This window comes from Embiotoca jacksoni, unplaced genomic scaffold, assembly GCF_022577435.1.
Source record: "Embiotoca jacksoni isolate LCO1_2020_lvr unplaced genomic scaffold, fEmbJac1.0.p SCAF_3, whole genome shotgun sequence".
Classification (NCBI taxonomy): Eukaryota; Metazoa; Chordata; class Actinopteri; family Embiotocidae; genus Embiotoca; species Embiotoca jacksoni.
The window spans coordinates 17,895,930-17,915,377 of NW_027185381.1; the positions used below are offsets into that span (position 1 = coordinate 17,895,930).

The following is a 19,448-nucleotide window of genomic DNA, read 5'->3' on the forward strand; positions in this document are numbered from 1 at the left end:
GTGTGTGTGTGTGTGCGTGCGCGTGCGTGTGTGTGTGTATGCTGTCTTATTAGCAGGACAAAGTCACATTAATTATTCAACACAGAAGCTTGAGCTATAAAGTTTACACTCAACCATACATCAACCAAGATTTTAAAATAGGTGCACTTTACCAGGTGCATTACACTGGATTTGTTTTTAAGCGTTTTTAAATTATTTATAATGTAAAAACCCTGTAACAATTATAGACATAACAGAATACAGTTGTTTGAGAGTACAATCCTTAGAATATATTGGTATATTTGTACCTAAAAAACAAAACAGACAAATATTTAGTAAGAGATTGTCTCTTACTCTATGAAGTAAACTTCCCCCTTCTCAGTGTAGGCCATCTCCCAGTTGTCAGGCAGAGGACCCAACTCTTCCTCATCTACATCTGGGATTTTGGTGGGGGATTTAGAGGGAGATTTTGGGGCCTCCTCTTCTTCGGTCAGGGGCTCAGCGGATGCCGGGGCCTGGCTGGACACTTCGACAGCAACCTCCCCAGAGGCGTCTGTGCTCTTGTCCTCATGTTCACTGGACTCTGTGGACCGTACACACACACACACACACACACACACACACACACACACACACACACACACACACACACAGTTATTCTCACATACACACATACAGATCTAAATGCACACTACACACACCATGCATGATGAGTCAGAGCCAAGCCACTGCAGCGCTATGAACCCCGAGGAGAGACAGAGGGAGAGAGGGAGGGGAGAGATGGAGTCTGAGGACAATGAGCACGAGGAGAAAACAAAATAGGGATGTCAGAAATTGAGAAACAGGGAAAGACAGAGACTTCAGGGGTCAGAGTCTGAGTCACAAATACAAGGAAAGGCTTTCAGAGTGAGGAGAAAAGCTGGTGGCAAATAAGTCAGTAGATGAGGAGCACACGATTGAGGAGAAAAATACCAAACTGTGTGATTCTGTATAATTCCCATTTAAAAGAGGTGCAATAAAACAGAAACAGAAAAATTACAAAAAATACAAGCAAACAGACCAAAAAAAAAAGTCAGAAAGAGGTCAAATTATTGACATCTGCCAATTCACATTCATAATTCTTACAGAGAAAGAGTGAAGAAAGTCCACATTTATTCTCAGGGTCCATTTCTTTATCCAGAACTACTGAAGGTTGTCAGCAGCACAAGTTCAACAGTACATTTTATTCATGGTGTAGTGATGAAGTCATGTTAACACTTTTTAAAATCAGACAGGAAGGTTTAATGTAGTATCAGAGTACAGAAATGTATAGTTTTGGTTTGATGTCAGAAAGAAAGCCATACAAATAATTAATGGATTACTGCAGTTTCTTCTGTTAGAAATGTAAAAAAGTGAGTAAACATAGCAAATATATGGCAGTAAGAGAATAAAATGAAAAACCTATGACTTGCTCCAACAAAACAAAGTACAGAGAGAGATGGGGGAAAATGAAGAAACGGTGAGGGCAGATGGGACAGGACCACAGAGACGAAGAAAAAAAAACAAGAGGTCAGAAGGAAGAGGATGGCAGAGATGAGAGTTGAGGTATTTATAGAAACAAGGACAAAGGCCAGTGGCAGGAAGGCAGCAGGAGAGACAGATAAATGAGAGGACAGAGAGACAGGCGCTGAAGCCACAACGAGACTCCGGCCAGTCGTAATAGTGGAGACATTAAGGTGCCCTTGTGCATTTTGTTACATAAGGTTATTGAGAACCAGTACAGGACACACTCATGCTGGCAGGGTCTGTTAACATCTGTAATACCTAGGGTACAGTTTTATTGTCTCCATTGTATGAACTGAAGACATGAACCCGTAAAAGGAGAAAAGAGACTCTTGATTTTGTCCATCGGGGTCAATAAGGACATACAACAATTGCTATGACAAGTGGCTTGTTTCTTTGGTTTGACTCAATCATACCAGTGAGACAGCAATAAATAACCCAGGGGACAGTCCAAGCCTTCAAACAAGATTTTTTTCCTCTCCTCAATATGACATTAAAATGTCTTCATGCTCACAGAACTTCTGGACGGCATTTAAATTGAATTTCAGTCACAAGTAGATGGAAAATGTGATATAAAGACATCAAAACAAGAAATTCCTGCTCTTCTCTCTTCTCCTGCAGTACCTGGTGTGATGGCCACCCCGTTGCCATTGACAACCGGACTCTCCTCTTCCTCCTCCTCAGGCGGTTCCAGGCTGGCGCGCTGCTCCATGTTGCTAACTGACTGGTTCCTCTTTCTCTTGCCCTGGGCGCTTGGCCGGGCTCCGGGCAGCAGGGCCTCACTCACATTCAGAGGAGGGGCTGCCGGGGATGGCTCCGCTGGAGGTTTCGGTGTGCCGTAGAAGTTATCTGAGGGCAGACGGGCACAGCAGCGTTTGTGTTAAGAGGCCACATGTACGCCTAGAGAGAGATCTCAGGTGATGTAACACACTGTCTGGCAGGCAGAGTGAAGGTCCACTGCTTGTGGGCCACTGTGGCTTTGAACAGATGAATGCCTCTCAAAATGTAAGAGATAACTTTGACTATATTTTAGCTTGTTAACAAATCATTCCTAAATACTCCAATCAATGCAGTGCGTTTACCTGCTTTCTGGTGTTTCAGGAAGAAACTAGCATTAGTGGTCAGATTCGGTAGAGGTTTTCTGACAGACATGAAAATACGACTGGATTCAGAATCCTCTCCACCTGGTGGACCTAAATTGCCATTGTTCAAACAACTGCACTCAAACTGCTCAAGTCCAAAACATTTTCATTTAATTTCACCTTATTACAGACAACAGTTAACAAATACACACATCGCATTACAATGATGTAAAAGTTAGTTGTTGGTTATTTAAATATTTTTAAACTGTGCTTAACCACATAGGGTGACTTGACATCACATAACTGACACAGCGTAGTGCCAACGTTAGCTCAACGCAGTGAGATTCAGACATCTTATTCGTTTGAATTTAGCAAGTGGAGTAAGTGGAACTTTGAAAAGGCTACAAGATCCAAAAAACATGTCGCTGCAGAGACCTACAACCTGCAAACTATTTGGCTGATTTTGAGCGATTTTTGTGAATGCTCTGTGTAATAAATGTATTCTTTGATTTTGTAACAGTAGCATTATGTAGTTGTTGTTTAGGTTTAATCAGTTAAATCAGAGGTTAAATCAGTTATTACATTTCATTAAAAAAAAAACAGTTGGTATCTGCAGTGGGAAGTAGTAGAAAAAAGGATTTGGTGCATAGTGGTAGATGGTCAGAAGTTTGGGAACCTTTGACTTAAAATATAACGAATGCAAACAGAAAAAAGAAAAGAAAAAAAAAATCGGAAAAAAAAGAAACTATGTATTTTGATGCTCAGTTTTTCTCAATTTTCCAGTTCAACCCGACCAAACATCAAGCACAGAAAAAAGGGAACAATGAAAACTGTCTTTCTTCTGAGGAAAGACAAAAGTAACAGTACACTACTAGACAATAATACTACACCATAATACTCAGAATGAAAATCCAAACACCCACATTGAAGTCAATGTCATAAATGAGGTCCCACCTCATCCTTCCGCCCCAAAAACCTTTCTGCCCTATAATATGACAACATTTTACATGTAGCAGCCTTTCCAATCTCAGTCCCACAGTCCTGAAAAGGCATCTTCCAGTTAATTTACTGTTCATTCATTGTTGGAACATTTGGCATTTGATTCCCTCAAATATTAAAAAAAATACCTTACACCCTTCTTAAATATAACATTGTAGACAAGATATAACTGCAAGTCTGTGACACCCAAAATATAACAGAAACTTCATCCAACACAACGATACAGTACAATTTCTTATTGTAGATATTATTACTCTATGTAACCTTGATACAGAATCTCTGAGAGGTTTCAACTTAATGGCAGCAAGTGTTTAAATACCCTATGTGAAATTAAAATAAGAAAAATTATTTTATAGGATGTAGTTTGGGTTTTGCTATTTGCTAAAATAAGATGTCTTACTTTTCATTGTAATAGTGGGGTTAAATACAACTTTTCATTGCTGACGTACGCTAAATTACTTGACTCACTAGTTTGCTTACGCTCAAACCCCAAACCAGCTGTCTGCTCCTCTTAATTAAGATGACTCTTCCTAATCTACAACTGTTGCTTTGGGAAGAAATGGTGAACTATGTTTGAAGAATGATTAATACAGTGGTACTGGGAGAAATAACATATCAATTAAAGTTGGGCTGGATTTGAATAGTATCCACTGCCTTTCTCAACAGCAGGCAGTGTCCTTAATGTTTCATTGGGGGGAGGCAGGGGGTCCCTTTTTACGATGAAATAATATTTTGGTAGTTAAGTAAACCCTGCCACTGTGCTGTCTCTGACTAATGATGCACACAAACTTATTTTCTAGCATAATGATAGCTATGCCTCTTTATGACTTAACTAGTATCTTTATGTTGTTTTGAAATATATCGTTTATTATGAAGGTGCTTAAAGGTTGCATTCAATTCATATTTGGGGTACAGTTACATGTTTACAACACAGAATAGCAAATACTGTGAGAAAAGTGGTGTCTTTGCTTTTTCTTTTTTTTTTTTAAAGTATTACTCACAGTATGGTATCCTATTGTAGCCTCCAGCAACACCATGGAACAACAGGACTTAGAGAAACTAATGCACGCTTTAATTTCCAGCAGGTTACACTACTGTCAAGGTCTTTTCTCAAGTGTCCCCCGAAAACTCAGACACAACTTTATCTCACTCAGAAAACTGCAGCTGAGTCTTAACAAAGACCAAGAAAAGTGAACATATCACACCAGCTCTGAGGTCTCTGCACTGACTTCCACTGTGTCCGAGAAAAGAGTTCAAAGTTCTTCTGCCCATCTGTAAATCTCTCAATGGCTTAGGACCTCAAAATGTATGTTACTGTTATTTACCCTCAGGTAATCAGGCAGAGAGGGCTGTTAACTGTTCCCAGAGTGCAAACTAAACATATTTATTGTCCACTATAGAGCTGGAACAAACTTTCATTAAATACTGGACTCTGACTTTAACCAGCTTTAGATCCAGGTTGAAAACAAGTGTGTTCTACACTACCCCTGACTAAACCTTAAATACTTATTTACTATATTACCCTACTTTTTTATGTATGCCGCCGTTCTTAGCTTTCTCTAAATTCATCTATTTTTAATTTGCATCTTAATGGTTTTGTACTGTTTTTTTTTTTTTTTTTTTTTTTTTTTTTTTGGGGGGGGGGGGGGGGGGGGGCTGTTACACCTATAATGGCCCGAATGCAGTGACTTCCTGTATGCAGTTCAAATTAAAAGCTCTTCTTTTAAATTAAAAGCCGTCTAACATTTCAGACATTTTCCAGTCATATCTTCGATGGCAGCAGTGAGGTTATGTTTTTGTGTTGTTTTGTTTCGTCCTGTCCAACTGTCCGTCCATCCCGTTCTTGTAAACACAATATCTCACAAACACCTGAGAGGAATTTCCTCAAATTTGGCACAAACATTTACATGGACTCAAGGATAACCTGATGAGAATTTGGTGGTTAAAGGTCAAACGTCACTGTGACCTCACAAAACACATCTGTGGCCAGAACTCAAGAATTCATGCTGCAATTATGATACAATTTCACACAAATTCTAACAGGATAAAACCATTAAATATTTTAATCTAATAAGTCAAAGGTCATCGTCACTGCAACATTACACTTTTAATGCCATTATTTAACATTATAAATTAGGATCAGAGGGGGAGGTTGTGAACATCTAATCATGGGTGTCCTTGAAACTGTGCTGATTGTATTGATCTCCTGTGCTGTCGGGTTGAAGATGTTTGTGACGCATCCAAGTTTTAGAATTTGTAGCTTCTTTGCAGCAACATCCCTATTTGAGGAACTGTCTACTGTCATGGCTATGATTTTGTGTCCGAATCAGTTTTATTGACCAAGTTCCTTCAAAGTCCACACTTCATCGATTATATGAGTCTGGGCAGACGTGGATTTAAAATGCCGCTTCACTGGCTGGCAGGGTAGGTAAAACCACGAGGCAGAGATTCTAATTTAGTATCTTTAATGCCTTTTCTAAAACACTTTGATTTGCCTTTGTGTATTAAATGTACAACTAACATTGCCTTGCCTATGAATATCCAACTTACATGACAGAGAAAATGACATTTTGATTTCCTATTGAATACACTGTCCTCAGATTGAACATTGATGGTACTTACTGCGTGGATTAGCTTAGCAGGGGGAAACGGGTGCAATTTCTTGTCAAAATGGACAACTGTACCTGATCTGTATGAACACAATGTCAGCTGCAGCATTTCTCCCATGTTGGAGCAAGCAGCTTTGTTCAGAGGCACAAACACAACCAAGTCACAACAATAGCCTTGAGTGTCTGTCACTATACACCCACTGCAATGTTACTACTGGTAGTAAGTAAAGGACTGAAAAAGGCAATACACAAATGTAGTCTATGTATCATAATTGAGATGGAAACATAAACCTGTTCAATATATCAGAAGTATACTGGAACTGACATGGAGGCTTCTGTGATTTTAAGAATTTCAATAATTTCTGATTTTCAGCACTGTGCTATAAATACACAGTATATATGGTATTTGACTGTAGATTTCTTTCCACATGCTATTATATCTGGAAATACAATAAGGATCTTTTTAATGAGCAAGTTAAATAAGACCATCGCTGTCAGGGAAATATAATTTCTATAGTATACGTATAGTTTGAATAGTGAGTATAAGGGGGGGCATAGATGTCTCATTTTATAATCCCTCAGAGAGGAGGGAAGGGGGCTTTCACAGAGAGGAAACAGTGAGAGGACAGGGGTAACGGGAGAACTACAGTTGAGAAAAGAAGAGGCAAGGATGCAGCAATGAAGGATTAAAAGACGATGAGCAGTAAAGGGTCCACAGACCTCAGTTTACTTTCATCACAGCAGGTGGCCGACAGAAATTAGGAACGGTTCTATTGGAGCCACCACTTCCTCCGTATGCACACTTTCCCTGCTACTCAACAGACAAAATGATCCCATCCTGCCAAAAATATAAATGTGCGCACACAGGCACATGTAAACAAAGGCACAGGTATGAAACTGAACGGGCAGCAAGCACTCACCTGTGAAAGCTTAAAGACAACCTGAAGAGATGTTTCAGAAAATATAAAGCACGCCGAGATACGTTTAGGCCAGAGTTCCTCCTTATGTACCACGCTGGCAAAACAAAATGTTCCCCAGGTCTTGAATGCTTGAGAGGCATGAAGGCATCTTTTGTATAGTTCAATATCCACCTTCATCTGTGACTCATCTTACATCATCGCATACGTAAGCTCTTATGGGCACCAAGTTTTGAAGAGCTTCCAGACTCCATGTCTGATTTTAGTCTCCTTCAGGGTTTGGCAAAAAAATACATCCGGAGTTTCTTCAGTCTAATGGACAATTCACAATTTCAAAACATTTTTTTACATTTGCTTAAACATAACAGAAAATGTGACTCAAAAATAGTTTCCTTTATCAAAATTGAAGACGTTTCTCCAAACAAATGTACCATGAGGGACACTGTTAAATATTGTAAACATTGTAAAGAATAAAAAAACTGGGAGCAGGTATGAAACAATAACATGTAAATAGGCCAACTCTACAAAATATTTGCATCTCAGAGGTTCATTCTTGCAATCAATTGTTTTCAGCATACTAGAATCCTTTTCTACTGCGTCAAATGGCACCGTTTCTCTCCTGATATAAAATGCTTCTGTTATTTCCTCACACAGGTGCCCTATCTTCTCTTATGGGCTGACAGTGGAAAGTGAGGGAGACAACAATAGCTGCTTTTTAGCTGTGGTTTTGGATTGGGACAGAAGTTATCTGAATCTTGAGACACGCATGCTCCCATTCAACTGTGCTTTTATCTCAGGTGCTGGGGCAGTTTGTCATGCTGCCACTTTTAGTTCAAACAGACTTTTTTTTTTTATAAACTTTTCACAGTATGGTGGTCTGTTCAAAGTAAATCTTCGCAAGACTAAGCCATTCAAGTGTGTTACAGTTTCAAAGATCACAGGTGTAGGGATCTCAAAGAAAATGGTGACAGCTGATATTGCTGTCAAGACTCAACTCCAGTTCACTACAAGAGCTCATGTTTGAGAGACCAAAAAAGGCAGCACATATGTCCGATTTTGAGAATAAAGCATTTTTCATAATGTGCAAAAACAAACATTTTAATTTATCAAATCATAAATTTCTATATAATTAAATTACTTTGATATATCATCCAGCCTTACTGCCTTCTAAATATTTGTTCCATCTGTTTTTGTTTTTATGTCCTGTCTCCCATTCCTTCTTCTCCTCTTACTTATTTTAATATGCACCACAAAATGAGTTACAGCACCTCCAGTGCAGCCACCCAGAAAGAGACAGCTACCCCCCGTGGGCATAAGTAAGCTTTCTGTTAAAGGAAACATACACTGTAGACACGCAAAGACACACAACTGTGATATGAATGTGCAAATATGGAGCGCACACATAAGCGTTCATGTGCCCATATACCCTATACACGTGCACATTCACACAGAATTTGTGAGTGTGTTCAGCCGCACACGCTCATAAAAAATTGCTTCTGGGAAAATGAACCAGCAAATCCCCCATCTGTAGATGTATCCCTGACAGTGTAGCAAAGCAGAGATGCACAGACTTGACATGACTTGGAAATGGCAGTCGTCCAGCTTACACACACACACACACACACACACACACACACACACACACACACACACACACACACACACACACACACACACACACACACACACACACACACACAAACACACACACATACTGAAATAACAAACTAGCCACTCAACAACCACAACAAGAAGCTATACAGAATACAAATCGCTGCAGAAGACTCATTTTGTTTACTTAAGCTGTGTATAAGAGCATCACCTGACACATCTAATTAATCAAGTAAAGGTATCTACATTGTATCACAGGAAAGCAGATTCAATTTAAAAATAGCAAAATAGCTCGATTGAAAAATATGTTCCCATTTTTGCTCCCCAAGCGCCTGTACTTGTCTGGCAGATGCTGGATATTTTCCGCACAGCTCCCAGAGCTCACCTTCATAGGTTCCACTCTCTAGCAGGGCCCCACTTTGTTCCAGTTCCATAAAACGCTCCACACTCACAAAGTTGTAGTCCACCCCTGGCACCTCCCCCTCCTTAGGCTGCCTGGTGGTACCTGCAGAGAAAGAGAGGGGGGGGGGGGGGGGGGGGGGGGGGGGAAGAGAACATGAGAGTGGGAGAGGTCATTAGAGCCAAATCGGGCACTTGAGAAGAAAAGGCAGGAAGCCAGAGAAAGAGCTCAGAAAAAGGGCTGGGTAGGAAAAAAGACGGCAGATTTGAGGCTACAAAGTGTATGAGAGGAAGTGGGAGGGGAAGGGAAATGGAACAGAAGAGGTTGACTGAGGAGTCATCACTTGTGATAGCCAAATCCATTCACACAATTGTGTGACTGACAGTGAGAGACAGAGAGAGACAGTTAGAGAGGGGCAGGGAGGGCAAGCTCAAACAGCAAACCGCCATCATTCAGTCCCTACAAGCCAATTTGGTTCTGTTTTAGTAACATGGCAGTTTTACCAAGCATGACTCAAACCTCCTTACACTGCACACAATACGGTGCCGATTGGATTATTGTCGAAACGGCAGGATTGCAGAGGCACCATATTACCATGCCGCAATTAGAGCCCTCCTGCATCAACGCTCCAGAGATCTTCATCAGTGCTGCAGCGTCGTGGCTCGGCTGCGTGATGGCAGCGATGGGAGTTTTGAGTTTAATGAGGTGCTGTGTTTGTGTCTCTGCCAAGTGGACTTTTAGCTCAGGCTCAGTAAAGTCTGCTGGTGTTGATCCCTGCTCTCCATCAATCATGCCTGAAAACAAGTCATTGGTCTGGCGTGGAGAAGGGGGACCACTCTCTGAGCTTTTCCCAGGCCCACATGGCAACAGCTAAGTCGGATTGATCTGGCCGTGCAGCTGCCAGAATGTGTACGATTTGTGATCTAACAGGCCAAGTCTACAAGTCTGAAAAAGTGATCAGCAGTTCTGACAAGTCAAACTAAAAAAAAAAAAAAAAAGTCCGAGGTATGAATGGAGGGTATAAAACGCTTCCTAGTATCATAGTGGAAGTGTGAGCAGTGGGATATTAAAGCAGCAGGTAGCGGATGTGCTGTGGACTCACATATGGCACACTCACGCATACAGACACGCTGAGTGAAAGGGGGACTGCAGGATCCTCTAACTCTCCCCAGAGTGTAATATCTTAATCATTAGATCTCTATTGATCGTCTGTCACCACTTTACTCCTTTAGTGCATCTACTGAACATTCTCGGCTGTATTTGCCTCACTACAGGGAGCAAAGATGGAAGCTTATCAGCACCTAATCAGCAAGAAAGTAAAGCCAAAACCATCAGACATCTACACAGCGTCTATAAAACTTTCCAACAGTGCAGTGGTGGGTACAGACTAGGTGTGTTTGTTTGTACTTCTCTCAGCATGTGTGTGTCTACATGTGTGCACTTGACTGTGTTTGTCTTTGTGACTCTAAATGGTGATAAAGTGCCCACTGTGCCAACAGTAATCCCATCTCGTAGCTGATCACAGCTCAGTAGGACACCTTAAATCCACAACGCCACCGGTCTGAGACGGAGGTGTGTGCATCCCTGAGTCCCAACACTCCCAGAAATTCCCATTGTTTTATGTACTCTGACAAACAGTAAATCCATTGAAGATGTTGTGAATGGCTATATTGCTTGTAAAGAGCTCTACACTACAAAACATCATCATGTTATTAAATCAACTGACTCAGCTGTCAGAGGATAAAAATGAGTCTGTATATTAAGGTTGAACATAAGTTTAAACATAAGACATATGCTTTTGTTTTCATTCATCAACACATATTTAGTGGAGGGCCTATTGTGTCCACCCCGTGAATATATGGATGTTTTTTTTGTTTAGACACTGCATTCATCTAATGAAACCCTAAACAACAGCAACAGGTAAATTATTTTTATTTTTCCCATTTTTTTTCAGTTTGAGATGTATTGATTTAAATCCTCGGTCATTTTTCAGGCTGTGTTTTACATGCTTATATTAGATCGCATTATATCATAAGGTATAATAAATATCTTCCCCACCCCCATGAGATGACTCATCACTCCTCTGACTCAGTCTAGACAAATATTTAACATTACATGCACAACAAAGATGGCGTTTATTGAAAGGCTATTTCATCAGATTGAATTACGTTGTCAGGTGTTATCCAGTGATCATTTGGACCACAATTTCATAAACATAAACAGATACTGGCTATGCTCTGATATCAACTGAAAGAAATGCCCGTGTTAATATGCTTCACGGACTCTTACAATGAGACCTACTCTATGAACTATTCTGCAGGTTAAACAAAAAAATTAATAATCTTGAGGAGACCATCCACTGCATGTGTAGTGCTGCTCTGAATACCGCAGTAGCTCAGCCAGCCAGGCAGGGCTGGTCGCCTTCCACTGGGTACAGCTATTGATCTGTAAGATCAGAATGAAATTATTCTGCTGCCCACACCAGAGTAGGCAGAGCCTGCTGGAATACTGATGACCTGCTGATGGCCTTCTCCCACAGCTTCCTTCACTGGACACACCAACCGAGTACAGAGAGGGAGAGAAAGGGAGAGAGGGGGAGGGGGAGGGAGGAAGAGAAGGAGGAAGAGCGTCTTGTTGCATCTGAGCTGGGAATATTGATCGACTATCTGGCCTTGAGATAGGCAGATAGGCTGACTGCTCCTCATTTCTCCCTTCCTTTCTCTTCACACATTTCTGCTCAGACTGGTTAAGCATATTACCTATTTTTCTGCCTCACTATCTGCTCCTCCTCATCTGCTGCACCTCCTCTTACCCCCTCCCACTACATACCTGTGAACTAGAACTTGTTATTAAAAAAGAAAAATCTATACTCCGTTCCCTCTGCACCCGTTTCTACTTTTCTTCGTCTTCATCTATCTTTAACCTCACCGACCTTCTTTTTCTTATTCTAGAAACACCCAGGTAGAGGCCAAAAATGATAAAATACAATCTATAATTGATAGACCCTTGTGGATGAGGATTGAAATGTCTTCAGTTCAGTTCAGTTCATCTCATCTCGGTTCAGTTCAGTTGAGGGGATTTTGTCTTTATATTTTTTGTACATAGTCACACAAAATCCTATATAGTGCTGAAATAAATGAGTTGAACAAAGCAAGACAAGCTGCACGGGGCCTCAAATTAAAAATGGCAGCAGACTGTACAGAGAGGAGGATGTGACGCTCTTCCTGAGCCAAAAGCATCTCTGCCGTCGACTATTGATTGGATGTCGTGCTCTCGCTAATAAAGGATAAAGTCGGCTGTGAGCCAAAAATGGTCTTTGCATTGCAATCAGCCAGAGTAGCAAAACCTCTCAGAGGTGACGCTGCGAGTAGGAGTATGAGCACCGCAGAGATTTATAGCTTCAATGACTTAAATCTATAATAGCACAGAAAAGCCACGGAACTGCCACTTTAGGGGGGGTGAGAACATTCTCTGTTTTAAACCATGACAACTGAGAACTACAGAATATTTTTGACATTGGTGGGATTGTGTGTGTGTGTGAGAGAAAGAGAGAGATTACAGAAAAACATTACAAGGAAAGTCCATTTGGAGCTAATGCTAAAATAGCTCATATACTGAAATAACTCAGCTGGGTGTCAGAAGATAAGAGGACAAAGACCTTTGCTAAATAATAGAGTGGCAGAAGGGGGGGGGCAAGCAACGAAAAACAGAAAGAGGCAGCAAATGAGAAGGAAACAATGAGAGGGGAGAAAGCATGATTGGTTAACTTCGCAGTGCATCTGCAGCAGCCTGCAAGTGTGTTTGAGAATGTGCACATGTATTCAAACCCATGTTTGTATAACAAGACAGGAAGTCACCAGGAGGAAGAAGCAGAGCGGTGGAGATTCAGAGCTAAAAATAGACTATCGATGTACTGATTATCATAATAAAGGGTGGGGGAAGGCGGTCAAATGATACGGTCTCAGCGTGAGCATGTGTGGGAACAAGGAGATGGGGGGGGGGGGGTGTCTTTCATATTAATAGTTAATACTTTAATCTATGGACACATAGCTATAGATATCATTATGGCCTCTGGAGTTTTGAGACTCACTGTTAAAAAAACAACTCCTACAGTATTTATAATACATGCAATTATAAAACATAGAACAGCTCTATAGTCGTTGGACTGATGAGTAAACTGGATACACATGGTCCCATTTGAGCTTCTAGCTCTGTATCTCAGTGTTCATCCACTGTATATATACGGTTTCTCACAAACCTCTCTTGGTTTCTGCATCTCATCTATCACAGCCGTCAGGCTGCCTTGGGAGTCGAGTGAATTTGAAGAGGTAACATCAAGTCTAACAGTAACTAAAAATAGTCTCTAAAAGGTGAACAGGTGTGACACTCTCACAGTAATCCCCAGCTGGATGTGATTCACACATACAGGTACAGAGGTGATGGCATATGTGTCATCCGAGTGTAATGTATATCCAACCTAACTGAATAAAGCTGTACAAAGTAGAAAGAGACATATGATTGAATGGACCGAATTGGCAGGTGCTGCTGTTTGTTTCACCTCTTTAAGCCTACAGGATGCTTTGTGTAGGTCTATCAAGAAAAAAACATGTTGTGCAGCTAAACACAAACCATTCCTCGATTTTATTTTTTTAACCATTTCCAATATTTAAAACAAAAATTTAAGAGAAAGTGTATAAAAAAAAAAAAACCAAAGGACATTAAGATTTGCCTGATCAATCAAACTATGCAGCCATAGATATTGTATCTAATTCTGAAATCACCCAATGGTGAATTTAAAGGGAATATTAGATCTGATGACACAATCTTGCAACTGATATATATAAAATAACAATAATTAAAGAGACAGGATACACTTTCCTCAAATCCCTGTACATGTTTACCAAGAATCCTTTCCAGCACAGACCAAGCACAGCACCATGACACCAAGAGAGCAGAAAGGAATGTGAGGACTGTCTTTATCTGCTGGTTCCTTACTAGTACTATATCAAACTCACTCACGTCCGTCCGTCCGTCCGTCCGTCCGTCCATCCATCCATCCATCCATCCATCCATCTATATCTATCTATCTATCTATCTATCTATCTATCTATCTATCTATCTATCTATCTATCTATCTATCTATCTATCTATCTATCTATCTATCTATCTATCTATCTATCTATCTATCTATCTATCTATCTATCTATCTATCTCTTATTGTTTTGTCTTATCAAATTGGCCTCCACCATAATCTTTTCTCTTTCCTCGCTCATCTCCTTATCAGTTCCCCACTCCCTCTCTTTTTCAATCCAGTCTCACTTCCTCTATCTTCTTTTGTCTCTTCGTCAAGCTCTTTCTCACACTTTGGTCTTATGTCTCACACACTCACTGTTCATCCTTCCTCCTCCTTCCTTCTTCTTCACAGTTAGCAGATGTGAAGAATGACAGCAGGTCTATAGGAGAGGTATGATCGAACACACACACACACAGGCATCCTTATTTACACTACAAAGCCCAGGCTGCAGATGCAGTGACACAACAAGGCAACACTCTGACAGGAGTGTCTGCTACCAAGACAACACGTCAGTGCTTGGCAACGCAGACTTGCCATGGTAACAAGCAGCAACATCTACATTAGCTGTACAAAAATAAAATTTATGTCAGCTATGACAACGTTTTGTACGCACAGCCATTTTACTAGTTGCAGTTTCAGAGGTCCTCAGCTTGAAACCTTTTGTTGTGGAGCTGCAGGTGTGTGCTCGTCACTGCCTCGCACTTCATTAATCAATTACTGTCACAGTCTGGCTACTGACAGCTAACGCGTGGTTACCCCAGAGAAATTCAACTGGTGGTTAACGGGACATGTTTGCCTCTGATGGGAGCTGCATGCTGGGAGGACTGGGGGGACTTGAATGTCACCTCTCCAGTCTAAATCACTCTCGGGCTCTGGAGGATGCTCTGCCCCAACAGAATCAGTCAGCAGCGAGAGAGTGTATGGGATGGCTGTGAGACTGGGCTGCATGCTTGCTCAGTTACAGACAAACCAAAACTTCAGAGATAAAGGCAGATAGTTGTAAGGCACACTGTCTTCCAGTGTAATCGGAGAGTTTCAAAGCTCATGAGGCCGAGGTGAGATGAAGGCCGACTGTAGACAGCGTCTGCTCATCCAGTTCATAAGACAACTGTATCTAGTTATTTTTAAGCCCCTCAAACATGTTAGTGCCAAGTAATCACTAATGTCATTTGTCATTTGCTTGTCAAAATGAACAGTTTGACATTTTGGCAAATTATTCTTTTTATTCCTAAGGTTTGAATAAATAGATCAATACTACTTTAATGCATGCATACAAAATCTGCCTAAAAGCACCTCTGAAACTAACTCCACAAGACGTGTTCTGTTTGTTTAATGTATACAATAACCAAAGTGAAAAAAGGGACTTATTGAGGTGTTACAGGGGGTTATGTGCCGGACTATTTCTCAGCTAAGAGCAGTTGCCAGGCAACCAGCGGAGACTACAAGAAGTAACCGGTCTCGGCCGAGAGACAGTCCAACACATCCTCACCCATCCTACCCTGCAACCCCCGAATTATTGTTTTGGCACTTTGGTTTTTGTACAGGTTAAAAAAAAAAAACATGATACAAACAGTTGATTAGTGACCTTTTAAGGTGGACTTTGTTATATTTGGACAGAGCCATGCTGTTTCCCCCTGCTTGCTAAGTTAAGTTAACTAGCTCCTGGAGCAGTATCGATCTTCTCATCTACTGTAACTGTGCAAGAAAACGAACAATGGTATTTCTCAAAATGTTGAACTATTCCTTTCATGTTGTTTCAAGGAATGATGGAGCATTATGGTTGTTGGGCTGATTATCAAACTTCAATACTTTATCTATAAAAATGACTCGTGCCTGTTGCTCCAAGCACTGAAAACTATCATTCTTTACTCATTCATTATTATTAAAATGACAATTGATTGATTATTATATTATCAACCATTTATCAACCAAAAATAACAAACATTTAATGGTTCCAGCTTTTCTAATGCAAGTAATTATCTGTATATGATGAGCTTTGAACATATCGCAAAATAATTTTTCTGCGTGATTTAAATAAATATTTTTGTTGATTTCCTGCTTTCTAAGGCAAAGTTATTATAAAGTTGTTTGTGTTAAAACACTACTCACATATGAGGCGTTATATTCTCGTTGATGAAGCACTGTAGGGAAATGTTTTCGCAATCAGCAGGGTAACATATTGAAGACAAAGATGTTCCGGTATCAGGACTAAAGTGCATGTATTAAGGTAGCAGTGATGTGAAAGAGTTCCAACAATACCTGGCCAAACAATAAATTAAAGTTTATAATTCTTTAAATGTGTTGCTTTTCAATTTGAGCATTTACTTAAGCCTCATACATTTGGTATGTTTGGAGAATTTGATCAAACAAATTAAATAGAGTTCTGTGTATTTGAGCTTCCCATCAGAATCTCACCTGTAATGATTGATCTGTCACTGGCTCCAGAAGAGAGATGAAATGATTTAAACAAAATATGAATTAAAAACTAGTCAAAGTGAATTTCTAGGAAATTCAACATTTAACTAATAACTCAATCAACTAGTCAAGTAAAACTGCTTAACTCCAAATGAAACCTGCTCGAGTTAATTTAGCTGAATCAGGTGCTGAGCTTCTGTCAGGTCCAGTAGCGCCTGCAAAGACAACTATGTTGCTCGATGAATCAGCGTCTGGCGGAGCTGCTGCCTGGGTGACATTGAGAAATTAAGCCTGTATTGAGGTGTTTCCTGTGGTGATGGAAATCAGTCGCGATAGGCTGAAAAACACCTTTATTAGTCTGTGATGTTGACTGACGCAGCACTGACAGTGGGGGTCATAATGATGCACACACAGAGCTGGTGTGCAGAGTTTGGTATGCAGTGCGTCCAGCTGTGTATGTTTGTGTGGAGAAGTGAAGATGAACCAAAGTAAACAGTGGAGCTCTCAGAGGTGTCAGTGCTCAGTGACCATCACAGGACGAGACGCTCACTGAGTGGCTGGCTCAGCACGCACATTACTCTGATCTTAGAAGAACCTCAGACGGAGGAACAGGGGAGAAGAGGTTAAACTAGGCAGAGGAGCAGAAATATAAAAGGCTGTAGAAGAACCTCATTTTGTGATTAGCTGCTGTGTGACGGGATCCCACAGAGGAGCGGAAAAAGAGATAAGATGACACCTGTCCAGAGCTTAACATGGAAAGCACTTTGCAAACATAACCAATTCATTACTCATGTTCAATATTTGCTATTTTCATTTCATAAAATTCATATCATTCCCTCGCAGTTTCTTTCATCTGTGGAACAACATTAATCCAGTATGCCAATCAAACTGCAGGGAGCACAGAACCACATCAAAGCATGTCAGCCAGCCCTTAACAAGAGCAAGCCAGCAGGCAAATCACCCCTTTAAGGAGAGAGTCCCTAGGGGACGATGTGTCTCTCACTCACACACATACAGTATAGAGGCAAGCGCACACAACTGTGCAACACTCCCATGATTCATTTATCAGTTCAGCTGATTAAATCTCGACACACAAACAGAATAATCAATGCAACAGTGTAAAAAAGATATACATACACTGATACATAAGTAGTGTGTTTTTAAGAAATCATTCTCTCCCGGATCCACACACACAAGAATTGAATCTTATTTTTATCACCTCATTGAACTTCACTATTATCATCACGACAAACATCCTTACATAACAGTCATCTCTCCTCTTCCTCCCCCCTTTGCCTCGTCATCATCAGTCACAGTACCAAATTTAAATTAAGGCACCTTCAAATCCATAATAATAACTATGAGCATGACACAGTCAGCAATCTATAAACAGGATTTAACTATTGATAACTAAAATGTATGTGTTCCCACAACAAAAACACTGAACCTATTCTTGGTTAAATTTTGGAAAACAAATTTAGATGCAAAGCCAGTCAAATTGAAACTCAAACACAGATGGAAGTGGGAGAATTTGGTAGATAACTGTGGTGACAGATTCCTTTGCTGAGGAAATATTACAGATGAATGGACTCTGTTCGTTAGGAGGTGCAGATTCTGTCCCTGAGTATTTGTAGTACGTGTCCATCTGATTTCACATTATCAATAGCATAATGAATTCAAACCTAATTTTGATACATCGACTCACTGGCAAACATGATGTCTGAGCCAAAAGGTTGTAAAATTGTGAAAGTACTAATGACTGTGAGGAAAGCATAGAAAACTACAATATGAGGCGTCAGCTGGCAGACACACATTGACCACCAGTCATACTCATGCTCATTAGATTAGCTGAATGGTGACTGCTTTCATATGTTGTATTTTAACCATTAACATAGTCTTCAGTGAAGAATAAATAGTCCATAAAAATATGTTTTACATGCATGTTGGCAAGCATTTTTCAAAGCTTGTCACACAGTAACACAGCAGGAACCGGGCGTACACAAATCCATATATTCACACAGTAATTGTTTGAGCTTGGGCTCCAAAGGGAATCGTTAGCAGTCGTTCTATACTGATAGGCTTAGACCTTGGGTGAATTTTAACCAATCAGCAGGTGCCGAAACTGGACGACATTCTGCCATTGCTGCAACTACCGAGGGCCAATGTCCAACAAAGTGTTTTTACATGAGCACAGCATAATTTTTTTAAGTGTTTTTAATGAACGGCAGCAGCATGACGAGGTGCTGAGTGTTTATTCTGCGCTGAGCACCACTTGTTCAGCATTCATATTTTTTCCGGTCACCAAGAGTAGAAATACATTAACGCTGCGCTCATTACTGTGACTTTGTACCCAGCCGTCCAATCACAGTGAATGAGGGGTGGGGCAAACGTTCTTAACCACCAACACTTGTCGCTGATTAGTCCAGCCTTCATCGTGGCTGAGCACACACTAATACGAGCATTGTATCTGGAGACTATGATCGCAACTGTGAGCTACAGTCTGGTGGAGCCAGGCTAGCACAGCAACCCTCTACCATCAACCCGGGACAACAAAGACTATATCATAAATGATCTTCAGTGCCTTCACAACAAATTGGGGCTAAAAAGATTTTGGATGAAATAGAAAAAAAAAAACCGTGATTTTATTTTCAATATAAATTTTTATCGCAGACCTGATACAGGATGAAATGCAACAAAAAATATGATCCTCACTCGCTCTCAGTGGGTTTTATTTCCTTACTGCTGGTTTCTGCTGCACTGCATTATGTGATGTAGAGCCACATTGTCATTTGATGAGGGAGAAAGAAGTCGTTTTGAGGC

General features: G+C 40.6%; 1 protein-coding gene across 9 annotated transcripts in view; it reads right to left on the reverse strand.

Moving 5' to 3' along the window:
• Positions 1–19,448, reverse strand: part of magi2b (membrane associated guanylate kinase, WW and PDZ domain containing 2b) — a 79,183-nt gene that overhangs the window by 33,712 nt on the left and 26,023 nt on the right. For all 9 annotated transcript variants that reach the window (XM_069163386.1, XM_069163385.1, XM_069163384.1 and 6 more), the window contains exons 3-5: positions 9,125–9,244; positions 2,146–2,370; positions 334–562 (exon numbers count right to left, since the gene is read on the reverse strand). In XM_069163386.1, the coding sequence (XP_069019487.1) occupies positions 334–562; positions 2,146–2,370; positions 9,125–9,244 (574 nt within the window). The remainder of the gene's footprint in view (positions 1–333; positions 563–2,145; positions 2,371–9,124; positions 9,245–19,448) is intronic.